This window comes from Stegostoma tigrinum, chromosome 18 (assembly GCF_030684315.1).
Source record: "Stegostoma tigrinum isolate sSteTig4 chromosome 18, sSteTig4.hap1, whole genome shotgun sequence".
Lineage (NCBI taxonomy): Eukaryota > Metazoa > Chordata > Chondrichthyes > Orectolobiformes > Stegostomatidae > Stegostoma > Stegostoma tigrinum.
The window spans coordinates 23,093,751-23,108,046 of NC_081371.1; the positions used below are offsets into that span (position 1 = coordinate 23,093,751).

Here is a 14,296-nt window from a genome sequence, read left to right on the forward strand (position 1 = left end):
CACCTATACCTTCCTCCACATCATTTACATATATTACAAACAACAGTGGTCCCAGCACAGATCCCTGTGGAACACCACTGGTCACAGGTCTCCAATTTGAGAAATTCCCCTCTACTACTACCCTCTGTCTCCTATTGCCTAGCCAGTTTTTTATCCATCTAGCTAGCACACCCTGGACCCCATGTGACTTCACTTCCTCCATCAGCCTGCCATGGGGAACCTTATCAAACGCCTTACTGAAGTCCATGTATATGACATCTACAGCCTTTCCCTCATCAATCAACTTTGTCATGTCCTCAAAGAATTCTATTAAGTTAGTAAGACATGACCTTCCCTGCACAAAACCATGTTGCCTATCACTGATAAGCCCATTTTCTTCCAAATGGGAATAGACCTAACCCTCAGTATCTTCTCCAGTAGGTTCCCTACTACTGACGTCAGGCTCACCAGTCGATAATTACCTGGATTATCCTTGCTGCCCTTCTTAAACAAGGGGACAAGATTAGCAAGTCTCCAGTCCTCTGGGACATCACCTGTGTCTAATGACACTGCAAAGATATCTGTTAAGGCCCCGGCTATTTCCTCTCTCACCTCCCTCAGTAACCTGGGATAGATCCCATCCGGACCTGGGGACTTGTCCACCTTAATGTCTTTTAGGATACCTAACACTTCCTCCTTCCTTATGTCAACTTGACCTAGAGTAAGCAAACATCTATCCCTAACCTCAACATCCGTCATGTCCGGTCACCCATTTTCTCTGACTCAGCGCATAACTTTCCTTCTTTGTCCTTAAGTGGGCCAATCCTTTCTCTAGTTACCCTCTTGCTCTTTATATATGAATAAACGGCTTTGGGATTTTCCTTAACCATGTTTGCCAGCAATATCTCATGTCCTCTCTTAGCCCTCTTAATCCCTCGTTTCAGATTCGTTCTACATTCCCGATATTCTTGTAAAGCTTTGACTGTCTTCAGTCAGCTAGACCTCATGTATACTTCCTTTTTTCTCTTGGCTAGTCTCACAATTTCACCTGTCATCCATGGTTCCCTAATCTTGCCTTTTCTATTCCTCATTTTCACAGGAACATGTCTCTCCTTCACACTAATCAACCTCTCCTTAAAAGCCTCCCACATATCAAATGTGGATTTACCTTCAAACAGTTTCTCCCAATCTACATTCCTCAGATCCTGCCGAATCTTGGTATAGTTGGCCTTCCCCCAGTTTAGTACTCTTCCTTTAGGACCACTCCTATCCTTCTCCATGAGTATTGTAAAACTTATGGAGGAGGAGGTATTTGAGAGCTGGCACTCAGCCTCTGCAATGTAGAGGTCAGTACGCCAGACTATAGCAGCACCACATTTATCGGCAGGCTTAATCCCAAATGAGCTCTGGTTGTTTGTCTTCAGGGCAGCACTACTGCCTCACAGTGCCAGGGATCCGGGTTCGAGTCCAACCTTGTGTGACTGGCTGTGTGAAGTTTGCAATGTTCTCCATGTGTCTGCTCGGGCTGCTGCTGGGTGCTTTGATTTCTTCCCAAAGTCCAAAGATGCACAAGTTAGGTGATTGGCCATACTAAATTGCCCATAGTATTCAGGGATGTGTAGGTTAAGTGCATTACTTGCTGGAAATGCAGGGTTAGAGGGATAGAGTAGGGGGATTGGTCTGCATGTGATGCTCTTCAGAGGGTCGGTGAGGACTTGTTTGGGCAAATGGCCTGTTTCCACACTGTGGGTCCTCTATGATTCTGTGAATAGCAAAGTCAGGCTTGGATCGAAGCACATGGAGTCTAGTCAGTTTGGAGGGAGTTAGGTTGGATTGGGTGAAGAGGGCAGAGAAATTGAAGTGACCAATGTCACGTCAACAATACTTAATGAACTGATTGAGTGCAGGTAAAAGGACAGAAGGTGGGGTCCAGTTGGAGAGGGAGTGTTGGAGCTGAGTGAATGGGTCCATGGCATGGGGTGAGGATTCTTGCCCAAAGAATTGGGCACAAAGGTGAAGACAATGGAAGAAGAGTTTGATGTAACGTCATGCCCAAAATTCATTAAGGTGGGTATGTACAGGAATAAAGCTGAGACCTTTGTTACATACAGAATGTTTAGCATCTGACAGCAGAAGACTAGGGAGAATGGCGAATAACCACAGCAAGTGGGGTTGGGAAGGGGCGGGAGTCAGAGTGAAGGGGAGGGGCGGGAGTCAGAGTGAAGGGGAGGGGAGGAAGATTTCAGAGGGCCATTCAGGCTGCTTCTATTGTTCCAACTTTTAAAAAAACCCAAGCTCTCACAAGCTTTATTGGCTTTGAGCAGACTACTCTGCATCTCCGTCTCAACCTTTCTTCATAAAAAAAATACCCAGGACAAAACATACGTCTTGAAGCCATAGCATCAACACATCTCCCCACTTAAAAAGAAAACCATTCATATACAAAGATGGCTTCATCTTTAAAATCCTTTACCCTTAGCAATATTAGTAAACTACAATATGTATCCATTACATTGACAGTAAGCATCTAAACATTCACTACTACAGTCCATTTCAGTCAGTTTCTTCCCTGTACTGAACGCCTCAGTCGTTGTTCATCAAAGTTACAACAATGTGTTGGCAATTATGTTCTCTTATCCTGCCACACATATAATTTTCAAATAAATTGGTTGGATTAATAATGTCCGTCTAAACACTGTGGAGTTTTCATTCTTAAATTTGTCTAAAATCTTTAAGGGATTATGATCAGTATATACAATTTTCTCATCACTGGCATTATAAATGTTGAAATGTTACAATGTCATTGCTAAACTCAAGGTCTTTTTCTCAATTGTAGAATATTTCTGTTCAATTTTCTGGAAAAATACCCAATAGATCTTCCTATCTTTTCATGGCTTCTTGTACGAGTATAGCACCGATACCCACATCATTCACATCGATAGCCACTTTGAATGGCTTTGCGTAATTAGGTGCGAATAACACTGGGGTAGTGGCTAACACAGCTTTCAGTCTGTCAAATGCCTTCTGACATTCTTCCATCCACTGAAACTTTCTGCACTTATTCAACAAGTCAGTCAGTGGAGCAACCACACTGCTAAAATTCAGTACGAACTTCTAGTAAGAACCGCTCAGTTCCAGGAATTGTAGTTCTTCTGTCTTCATTGATGGTATAGGAAATTCCCCAATAGCCTTTATTTTAACATCCTGTGGGGCTATTTGTCTAAGTACAATGACAGCCCAGAAAAGTGATTTGGCTTTTGCAAACTTACACTGAGCTATGTTCATCACCAAGCCCACCTCCTGAAGTCAATCAAATAATTCTGCTGGATGTTCCAAATGTTCTTTCCATGTGTGACTAAAATTCACCAGATCATCAATGTACACCACATAATTGAGTAATCCCAAAATTTCCTTATTTGTTAGTCTTCAAAATGTGTTTCATACGTTTTTCATACTTTAAACAGGTACAGTCCATTCAGTGTCATGAAAATAGAAACTTCCTTTGCCCTTTCAGTTAAAGGTATTTGCCATCTTCCTCTAAGTCCAACTTAGAAATAAGAAGTTCTTGTACTACGTTCTCAGTACAGTCTTCCAAACATGGATTAGGATATGAATCAGATTTTGTAACTGCATTCAGTTGCGATAGTCCACACATAATCATTGAGTACCATCTGGTTTTAGCACCGTTACTATGGGTGAACTCCATTTACGCAACTAACTTTGAATGCATGCTCAAAGACAATAAACCAATCTTGATTAACCAATTTATTGGAGGGCTTTGGGTAGTAAATTTGCCAACTTTAGGTACATTTAAGTCATCATTGGATAAGCATATGGACGTACATGAAATAGTGTAGGTTAGATGGGCTTGAGATCGGTATGACAGGTCAGCACATCGAGGGTCGAAGGGCCTGTACTGTGCTGTAATGTTCTAATGTACTTTAGTGGGCCTGGGGCATGTTCTGCAGCAAAAAAAAACAGATATGCGGGTGCTTGACAACAATGGACATTCTCACTCATCTAACCCCCTCAAGCCCACCAGCAAACTTGATAAGGTTCACTTTATTGGAATTCCCATCATAATTACCGCAGCCACCATTGATTGTATGGTATTGGTAGTAAGAATTGTTCCTTAAGTAGGCATTGATTGCCAAAATCCTCGATTGCCAATCGGCAAGAAGGCCATCTAAGAGATTTCAAGCCCCAGACTTCATGTTGGGAGAGACAGGAAGATAGCAGACTTCCTGCTGGCACACTCCCATATAATGTAACCCTGCCCCTGAACTCACCTTGGGGGAATGACATTAAATTCTGTCTATTGACAATACTCAGTCTTTATTGGAGGATAAGGTGTGTGTTATGATTCCATCTGATTTACTACTGGACAAGTCAAATCCCAGACTGAAATGTGGCTTAGTACATCATCTTTTATTTTTTCTTTATTTAACATATTTTATTTTTCATTATTTCTCTTTATAAAGCGACTCTTGGATAGGCACATGGAGGATAATAAAATGTAGGGTATGCATGGGTAGTTTGATCTTGGTAGGATAAATGGTCAGCACAGCATCGTGGGCTGAAGGGCCTGTATATGCTGTACTGTTCTATGTTCTATGATCTAACCTATTTTGAACCTATGCCAACTTTAGAGGGTTAAGTCTATAAGGATGTTGCTTAATTTGAACAGCATTTCCTATATCTACACTATGCATAATCAGACTAGTACTTCCCAGCTTATTCCTATATATCTTACCACGTAATTATAATGACTCTTAAAGGTCATTTCGATTTTCCTCTGGAAGGTAACTCAATAATTGATTCCAATTTTTGAGAACTTCCTCATTGTCCAGTTTAATTTGAGGAATGTCCAATTCAAAGTCATCTGAACTTGGTTCTTCACCCTATCTTGTAACCCATACAACATTCTCCTTTTTACTTTCTTTCCCCATCAAAATACCTTTTGAGCATATTCACATGACACACTCTGAGATTTCTTCCTATCTGGTGTTCTTACTAAACAATTCAATTCATTCGATTTCCTTTCGAGCTGATAAGGCCCACTAAAACTTGCCTTTAAAGAATCACCTGCCACAAGGAGTAATACGAACACTTTATCTCCACGTCACAAAGTTACACATTTTTGATTCCTTATCTGCATTGTTTCATCACGTGCTGTACTACTTTTAAGTGCCGTGTCTAACCAACTCACTCACTCTGTCTAATCTCTCCCTAATTTTGACATATTGTGTAAACATGTGGTTTCTGAACTCTGACTTACCAATTTCTCCTTAATTGACTTCAGTGATCCTCTTACCTCATGCCCAAAAACTAACTCAAATGGACTGAATTTAGTAGGCTCATTGGGTGCATCCCTAATTGCCACCTCTATCCCAATCCTCTGGATAGTCTTGACTACAAGCCCTGAACATGACCTTTAAAGTTTTATGTCACCATTCTAATGCTCCCTGCAATTGTGGATGGTACCCAGTGAATTTGAATTGTTTTATCTATAAGCTGTCCATAAATTCCTTGAATAATTTTGATATAAAATTTGACCCTTGAACCAAATGACTCACTGTGTATAGTCTAAATGTAGTGAAGAAAATTGAATAACCCTTCTAAAATCCTTCTAAAATGATACTGCGTAATGAAATTCCCTCTGGAAATCTAGCAGAGATGTCCACTTTGTTAAACAAATGCTGATTCCCATATTTTGTTTTAGCTAGAGGTCCTACTCAATGAATTAAGATTCTTGTTAAATGTTCTTCAAATGCAGAAAAAGGTATTAAAGCTGCTGGTTTTATCAATGCCTGACATTTTCCAATTACCTACTCTGATGAAGGGTCTAGGCCCGAAATGTCAGCTTTTGTGCTCCTGAGATGCTGCTTGGCCTGCTGTGTTCATCCAGCTTCACACTTTGTTATCTCTATTTTCCAATTACATGACATGTTTGGCACGTCCCACAAAATGCAACCATATCCTTATGCAGTCTAGGCCAATAAAAATGTTTTTGTATTTTGGCTTGAGTTTTTCTTAGTCTCAAATGACCTCCTACTGGTAATTTGTGTACTAGCCACAACACCACCTTTCCGCAACCCACTGGTGATACATGATGAACTTCTGCCCATTTCTCATCTGCCTGAACATGTGATGCTTTCCAATTCCACATCAAGACTTCATTTTTAAGATTGTAACGTCAAATTCTACTCCTGTGTATGCCTTTTGATTCAATGGTGTTACTTTTTCACCTTTTTGTTGTAATTCAGTCAATTTCTCTGAACTAAAAACATCCACTTTGTCCTCCACCTGTTCTTGATTTTCTCGACCATTTAATCTAACATATTCTCTGATAATTGAACTTCAACTTTCTTATCTTTACTCCTTTATTCATCCTCCAGCTTCAGTATGCGGCTTTGTGACCTTGTTACCACATGGCCAGGAAAAGTTCCAGGATATACTTCTCTAACACCTCAGTTGCCTGATTTTCCACTGGCTTTTCAACTATAATAGGCATCGTTCCCACCTGTAATCCAGCTATTTTATTCCCAAGGATAAACTGTATCTCCAGAACAGAAAATTTCTCTACTACTCCTACCATCACTGCGCCACTTTCCAACAAACACTCCAACCTCACTTTATGTAATGGAACACTGCTCTTTGCATCACGAGTTCCACATATGACCACATTTTCTGGAAATGCTCCTTCTGGATTATATATTTCCTCATCTCTCACCATCAAAGATCGACTTACCTCAGTATTTCTTAAATCTTAATTTCCTCCTGGCATAAATGAGTAAACTTTAGCCACACAAATAAATTCTTTAAATAGGTCTGGCACTTTCTTCTCAAGCAATCCCTGGCAAGATTGTACATTCTTTTGCAGTTTTTAGATTCCATTGTGCTTTCTATAACCATTTGAACAAAACTCACTGACTTATCCTGTTTCCTCACCTCCATCTCCCCAGTGCTTTTTCTAAACTAGCAACACTGAGACTTCATATAGCCTACTTTATTGTAGCGAAAACACTTGTGCTTTTTTACTTCTCTTTCCCCCTCAGTGGTTTCCTTACCCTGTGGTCAGCTATCTTCACTATCTCCAATGAGACCTCCTTTTCCCTTACCACCCGAGGATTTCTTTTTTCCCCAATTTCTTCTCAGATTGAAATTGATCTCGGAAACCAAACTTTGATTTATGAACCAATTCCTAATCATCTGCCATTTAGAACATAGATCAGTACAGCACAGGAACAGGCCCCACCAAGTTAAACTAATCCCTTCTGCCTACCCTCGGTCCATATCCCTCCATTCCTTGCATATTCATGTGTTTATCTAGAAGTCCTTTGAATGCCCCTATCCTATCTGCCCCCAACACCACCTTTGGCAGCACATTCCAGACTCCTACCACTCTCTGTTTTAAAAAAACTTGCCCCTCACATCTCCTTTGAATCTTCCCCCTCTCACCTTAAATGCATGCCCCCTCGTATTAGATATTTCAACTCTGGAAAAGATTCTGACTGTCAACTGTATCTATGTATCCCATAATTTTATAGGCTTCTGTCAAGTCTCCCCTCAGCATCCGCCATTCCAGAGAAAACAACCAGTGTTTTTCTACCCTCTCCTTGTGGCTCACACCCTCTAATCCAGGAAGCATCTGGTAAACCTCTCCTGACCCCCTCCAAAGCCTCCACATTCTTCCTATAATGTGCGACTAGAATTGAACACAATACTCTAAGTATAGCCATACCAAAATCTTATAAAGCTACAGTGTGACATCCTGATTCTTGTACTCAATTCCCTGACCAGTAAAGGCAAGCATGGCCTTGACCAAGATCTATGCACCTGAATCCCAAGATCCCTCTGTACATCAGTGCTGTTCAGGGACCTGCCATTAACTGTATACTTGTCCCTGGTGTTTGGTCTCCCAAAGTGCAGCTGCTCGCACTTAATTGGTATAACCTCCATCTGCCATTTATCCACCCATATCTGCAACTGATCTATATCCCACTGTATCCTTTGACAAACTTCTATAGTATGCACAACTCCACTGATCGCTGTTTCATCTTCAAACTAACTAACTTACCCATCTACATTTTCATTCAAGTCATTAATATATATCACAAACAGCAGAGACTACAGTACGGATCGCTGTGGAACATCACTAGTCACGGACCTCCAGCCAGGAAAACATCCTTCCACCACTACCCTCTGCCACCTTTGGGCAAGCCAATTCAGAATCCCTGCAGCCAAGTCACCATGGATCTCATGCATTTCAATCTTCTGGATGTGCCTACCATGAGAGACCTTATGGAAAGCCATGCTAAAATCCATTTTGGCAACATCCACTGCTCAACCCTCATCAATCACCTTTGTCACTTCCTCTTAAAATATGACCTGCCCTTCACAAGGTCATGCTGAACGTTTCCTAATTAGGCTATGCTTTTCCAAATGCATGTAAATCCTATCCCTAAAAAATCTCTCCAATAGCTTCCCAATCACTGATGTGAGATTCTCCATTCTGTAGTTTCCTGGATTATCCCTATTACTATTCTTGAACAGAGGAACAACATTAGCTACTGGCCAGTCCAGGACATCTACTGTGGCTTTCAAGAATACAAAGATCTTGGTCAAGATAGTTTTGGTCTCCTGGTCTGGGGAAGGAATTCTTGATATTTGAGGGAGTTCAATAGATGTTGACCAGACTGATTCCCGGGATGGCAGGGCTGACATATGAGGGAATACTGGATTGACTGGGCTTGTAGTTTCTGGAATTTAGAAGAATGAGGGGGGAATCTTAGAGAAACATATAAAATCCTGATGGGGCCAGTTCATTAGATATTCTCAAAAGGCAGCTGGATGTGGCCCTCTCAGCTAAAGGAATCAAAAGTTACGTGGAGGGAGCAGGACTAGGATGCTGACATTCCATTACCAGCCATGTTCAGATTGATTGGTGCTACAGGCTCAAAGGGCTGAATTGCCTACTCATGCACCTCAATTTCTGTGTTTCCATATCCTTCTCCTGAGTGAATACCAACTCAAGTTATTAATTTAGGATCTTTCTCACATCCTCTGCCTCTAAGCACAAATTCCCTCCAATATCTTTGAGTGGTCCTACCTTCTCTCTGGTTATCCCATTGTTTTTAATGTACACACATAGAATGCCTTGGGATTCTGTTTAACCCTTGTTGTCAAGGTCATTTCATGGCCCCTTCTTGCCCTCCTAATTCCCTGTTTGAGATCTTTCCTGCTTTCTTTACATTCCTCACAGGTCCTGTCCAGTTTTAACTTCTTCAACCTTACATATGCTTCTTTTTTCCATTTCACTAAATTCACAACCTCCTTTGTTATCCAAGGAACCCTTATCTTGTCATCCTTGTCCTCCCTCCTTATTGGAACATGCCAGTCCTGAACTCTAATCAACAGATCTTTAAACTACCCCCATGTCAAATGTGGATTTGCTCCTCCCAATTAACACTCTTTAGGTCCTGCCTAATGCTTATGTAATTTGTCCTCCCCCCAATTAAGTACCCAATCACTTTGATTGGGACAACACATCCATCCTAGGACAAGCCAAACAGAGACATGCACAAGAATTCCTAGAAGCATGGCATTCCAACCGGAACTCCATCAACAAACACATTGATTTGGAGCCAATCTACCATCCCCTGAGAAAAAGAACAGGAAATGACATCACCAACCCAAGGAAACCTAACCAGATAAATAGAAAGCGGGACATAACACCAGCGCTTCGTCGGAGGCTCACTGATGATGTTACCTAGAATGGTGACGAAACGTCTGAAAACTAACCTTCCAGCTCAGCGAGCAAATTCACATCCAGAACCTCAACCTGAGCTACAAATCTTCTCAAAACTCACTCATTTACTTGTCTTTGCCTGTCCTTCTTTTAGACTTACTGAACTGAACATCTACATTCCCCACAATCACTCAATTTGCTGACCTGCTACTCTGGTCCCTAGCCCACTGCCTCTCTCATTTATACTCTTGCGCATAACACTAGCGAACCTCCAAGCAATGATATTGGATCCCCCCCAGTTTAGGTGCAACCTGCCTTTTACAGGTCACCCCTTTCCCAGAAAAGATCCCAATGTTCCAATAACCTGAAACGCTTCCCCTGCATTAACTCCTTAGCCTCGCATTCATCTGTCCTATCTTTCTACTCCTTGTCTCACCAACAAAAGGCACTGGTAGTAACCCAGAGATTTTACAACCCTTAAGGTCCTGCTTTTCAGTGTTTTTCCTAACTCCCTGGACTCACTTCACATGACCTCATCTCTCTTTCTAGCTATTTCATTGGCACCAATGGGCACAACAATCTCTAGGTGCTCACCCCCCCTCTTAAGAATTTCATGCACCTGCTGCTAATCCTGCATCCTTAATTCTCTGCTCTTCCACATGAGTTCTCATTGTTTTAAGACGTGAATTTTTGAAGTCCTCCAAAATAATCATCTCTCTAAGAGTGTCATATGTTTGATCTATTTTCAATGCTTTTGTCCACCCATCAAAAATATTTTGTTTGTTCCTTTCAAACTGTGCGTACGTTTGACCAGGTTCCCTCCATAGATTCCCAAAACATTGTAGGCTTCTGGTATTTGCTCATATGCACTTAAAATTAACTCATATATGGGAATTGTGATTGTGCTTTTGTTGTCTGCTACTTGACTACAAAATGGAACAAATAATACAGAAATGAAAACCTTACAAGAAAGCAAGAGGAGGACAACTTGCCATAAGGGGCTATACCTTAAAAAAGCAAAACAAGATCAATTTTTCTGCTATACCTCACCTAGGAGAAATGCCTGTGGTGAGTTTGATTCACCAAAGAGCTCATCAGTGAACAGTGGGCATTGAAATCAAGAATTTTACTGCAATATTTTAAACTTATATTCGTTTTATCAGCTCTCACAAACCACAAACATTTTACAGTCAATGTTTACATAAATGTGATCTATTTGTTACAATATGCATGGGCTGAAATTCCCCTGTTGTTCCCATGGACCCTTACAATTGTCAGCAATCCACAGTAAATGCCACAAACTTCACCAGGACTTGAATACACCAAGTCTTAGCTCCAGACAAAAATTTTCCAGATCACTTTGCACATTTAGAACCTTCACCCATCCCTTCAAGGTCACCCATAGCGGAAGTTCCTTTACCTCAGCCATTCAAGAATCCAGAAAAACATAAGAGGCCAATGGATCAAGTGTGAAAAGAGATGCTTAATAGTTGAAAGATAGAACTGGGACATCCATGGGCACAGGCAAAAGCAGTTTCCACCTAGCAGTTATTTTTCTTCAAAAGTTTATCATCATTCAAAAAAACTCTAGTCGTTCCACCTGGATATGGAATCAAGAATCTCTCAGATATATGCCAATTTAGTGCTCTTATCAGACCTTCACACTCTTCCAGAGCATGCATTGGAGGTGGTACTAGGGGATTCAATCCCTGTTTTAGTATTGAGGTAATGTTTTATAAACTTCAAAAATTTCATATTTCCATTTGAAATGCTGACAATGTTCCAAATTAGCTGTATTCTGACAGTAATGGTGCATGAACATACAAAGTGCTGCATATAATTCTTAAATTTAACATAACTACAGCATAGTGTGTAATATCTTTATATTCCAGATGATGAAGTTACTGTTGGAAAATTCTATGCCACATTCTTAATCCAGGATTACTTCAGAAAATTCAAGAAGCGCAAGGAACAAGGCATTGTTGGGAAAGCAGTGCAGAAAAATGCATTGTCTCTACAGGTACATTTGAAAAATCTTTCAAATTTTAAAAAATCCAATGTGTATTGTAACTTTTAGCTTTTTAGAATTAGTTTTTTTTTAAAGAATTGGAACTAGCTTTATTTTTATTGTTACATGCACTCACTTGCATGAGTACAGTGAAAAGTTTACAAGCTGCTACTTAAAGGCGCTATCTCAAGTACAATTGTACCTGGGCACAGAGTACAAAACGGAAGAACAAAGAAAGTAAGCTAAGGAGTTAAACATTACAGCCCCCTTCTTAGTAAAACGTAGAAAACACTAAGAAACAGTTAATAGTTCAACATCACATTCCTCACTTAGCTTGACTTTGCCCTCACTGCCGCCTCAAGCAGCCTGCTCTCTCTCTCTCGCCACCTCGGGCTGCCTGCGCCTGCTTTCGCTGCAGGTCCCCGAGGCTACTTGCTCCTGCTCTCGCTGCCATCTGCCTCGGGCCGCCTACTCCTGCTCTCACCACCAGCCGCCTCGGGCTGCCTGCTTCTGCTGTCACCGCCAGCCGCCTCGGGCTGCCTGCTCCTGCTCTCACAACCAGCCGCCTCGGGATGCATGCTCCTGCTGTCACCATCAGCCACCTCAGGCTGCCTGCTCCTGCTGTCACCACCAGCCGCCTCAGGCTGCCTGCTCCTGCTGTCACCACCAGCCGCCTCGGGCTGCCTGCTCCTGCTCTCATTGCAAGCCGCCTCGGGCTGCCTGCTCCTGCTCTCATTGCCAGCCGCCTTGGGGTGCCGGGTGCTGCATTCGCTCCATCTGCCTCACGCTGCCTGCTCCTGCTCTCACCGCCGGCGCTGGGGACATGCTGTCTGGTGAGTACATCGTAAGAAATAAAAAGGCAGAAACAATAAATAGGGGAATAAAGCTCGAGTGAAAAGAAAATACAAGAGTTAAAAAGGCAAATTCAGAACAGTGAAACTGACACTATCAGTTATGAATTTAACTAGGCTAATTACTATAAGAAACTAAATAGTAGTTTCAAACACAGGACTTCCTGACCTTGGGGTGCCCCACACGGTCACCAACCCTCCTTCCCCTCCCTGCTAGCCAGGTTGGATATTTTGGGGAAATAGGCTCACCGCTGGGGATAAACGCAAATTTGAAATACAGCTAAAATGTGAGGCTGGATGAACACAGCAGGCCAAGCAGCATGTCAGGAGCACAAAAGCTGACGTTTCGGGCCTAGACCCGCTGGTTGTTTGCATTTGCTGTAGCCAGTGCTTCACTGAAGACTTCAGACAGTGTTCAGTTTGGTTTGAGAACTTGGGGTTTTTTTGTGGTGGTTTCATGAGCCAGTTTTCACCTTAGCATGTGTCTGAGGCCTTGTCAGTCATGTCGGTGGTTTTCAGAGGTCATCAGTCATTAGATCTGCTGGTCATGGTTGGTTGCCGTTGGTTCCCCTGCTACAGAACAGCCACGTGTTGGTGGGTTTCAGGGAGAGAGCTGTGCAGATAGTTCTCAGGGGAGTAGCTGTCTGGGATCCCTCCTGTTAGTAGCTGCAGGGATGTCTCTCTCTCTCCCCCTCACCTATATCGGGCCAGCAATTATTACAGACTGTGTTCTCCATTGTGTTTCTGTTGTCCTGTTTGTGGTGAATGGCTTCCTGATGGTTTAGAGTAGGGGTAAATATGTTTTGATGAAGTAGAATGTCAGTATTTCTGCAAATGAGTATTAATTGGAGTTGAATGCCTTGGTACCTTTGAAGAGTCCAAGACGTCTGAAGTTGTCTTAGGTCTGGTTCATTGTTCCTTTAGGGCTAAGGCGCACATAGGATTTCTAACTGAACCATGATTCCGGACAGCTGTCCCTGTGATTGCAAATTCCAGAACACAGCCCAGCTGCTTTTCTTTTTGTTCTGGTAAAAAAAAACAGGGATTTTGGTCCAGTATTCTAAATGACAGGGATTTTTGCTCCCTTCTACAAGACCATAATTTCAAAAATGATGTACAAGGGTCTTTTCTAGCTCCAGGTCCACTTTCTGACAGCTATGACCTGAAGGAAAAGCCACTACTGCTTCCCTACTCAGGCCTAATTCAATCTTGCATTCAGACCGCTATTAATATCATCAGAGTTTGCTTTGCATAATTAAAGAAAGACTTCAGGTGTTTCGTTGAATGTCTGTCTGGCCTCCTTTAATTTCAAGGCCAAATTATGATCTGGGGCTATTTTTCATGCTCCTTGTAATTCCCTCCTGACCTGATTTGGCAAGAGGTGAGAATTTCAATTCACGGACTATCTCTGTAGAACAATATGTAAATATAAATTTTTATAGCTTTAAAAACTTTTCCCTTTTTTGTCTTTATAGGCAGGTCTGCGTACGTTACATGACATTGGCCCTGAGATTCGTCGTGCAATATCTGGGGACCTGACAGCAGAAGAAGAACTGGAAAAAGCAATGAAAGAGGCTTCTTCAGCTGCATCTGAAGATGACATTTTCAGGGTAGGTTCTACGTAACATAATTAGTAAAGACTGCAGAGTGATTTAAATTTTTTCTTCAAATCCTTTAATGGTAAATACCAATATGGTCAAATTTTGT

The 14,296-nt window shown here is 41.8% G+C and overlaps 1 protein-coding gene across 16 annotated transcripts in view; it reads left to right on the forward strand.

The window, feature by feature from the left end:
* The window catches only part of LOC125460699 (voltage-dependent L-type calcium channel subunit alpha-1C-like), an 814,036-nt gene that overhangs the window by 752,631 nt on the left and 47,109 nt on the right, over positions 1 to 14,296 (forward strand). For all 16 annotated transcript variants that reach the window (XM_048548420.2, XM_048548421.2, XM_048548422.2 and 13 more), the window contains 2 exons: positions 11,623 to 11,750; positions 14,065 to 14,199. In XM_048548420.2, coding sequence (XP_048404377.1) covers positions 11,623 to 11,750; positions 14,065 to 14,199 — 263 coding nt within the window. The remainder of the gene's footprint in view (positions 1 to 11,622; positions 11,751 to 14,064; positions 14,200 to 14,296) is intronic.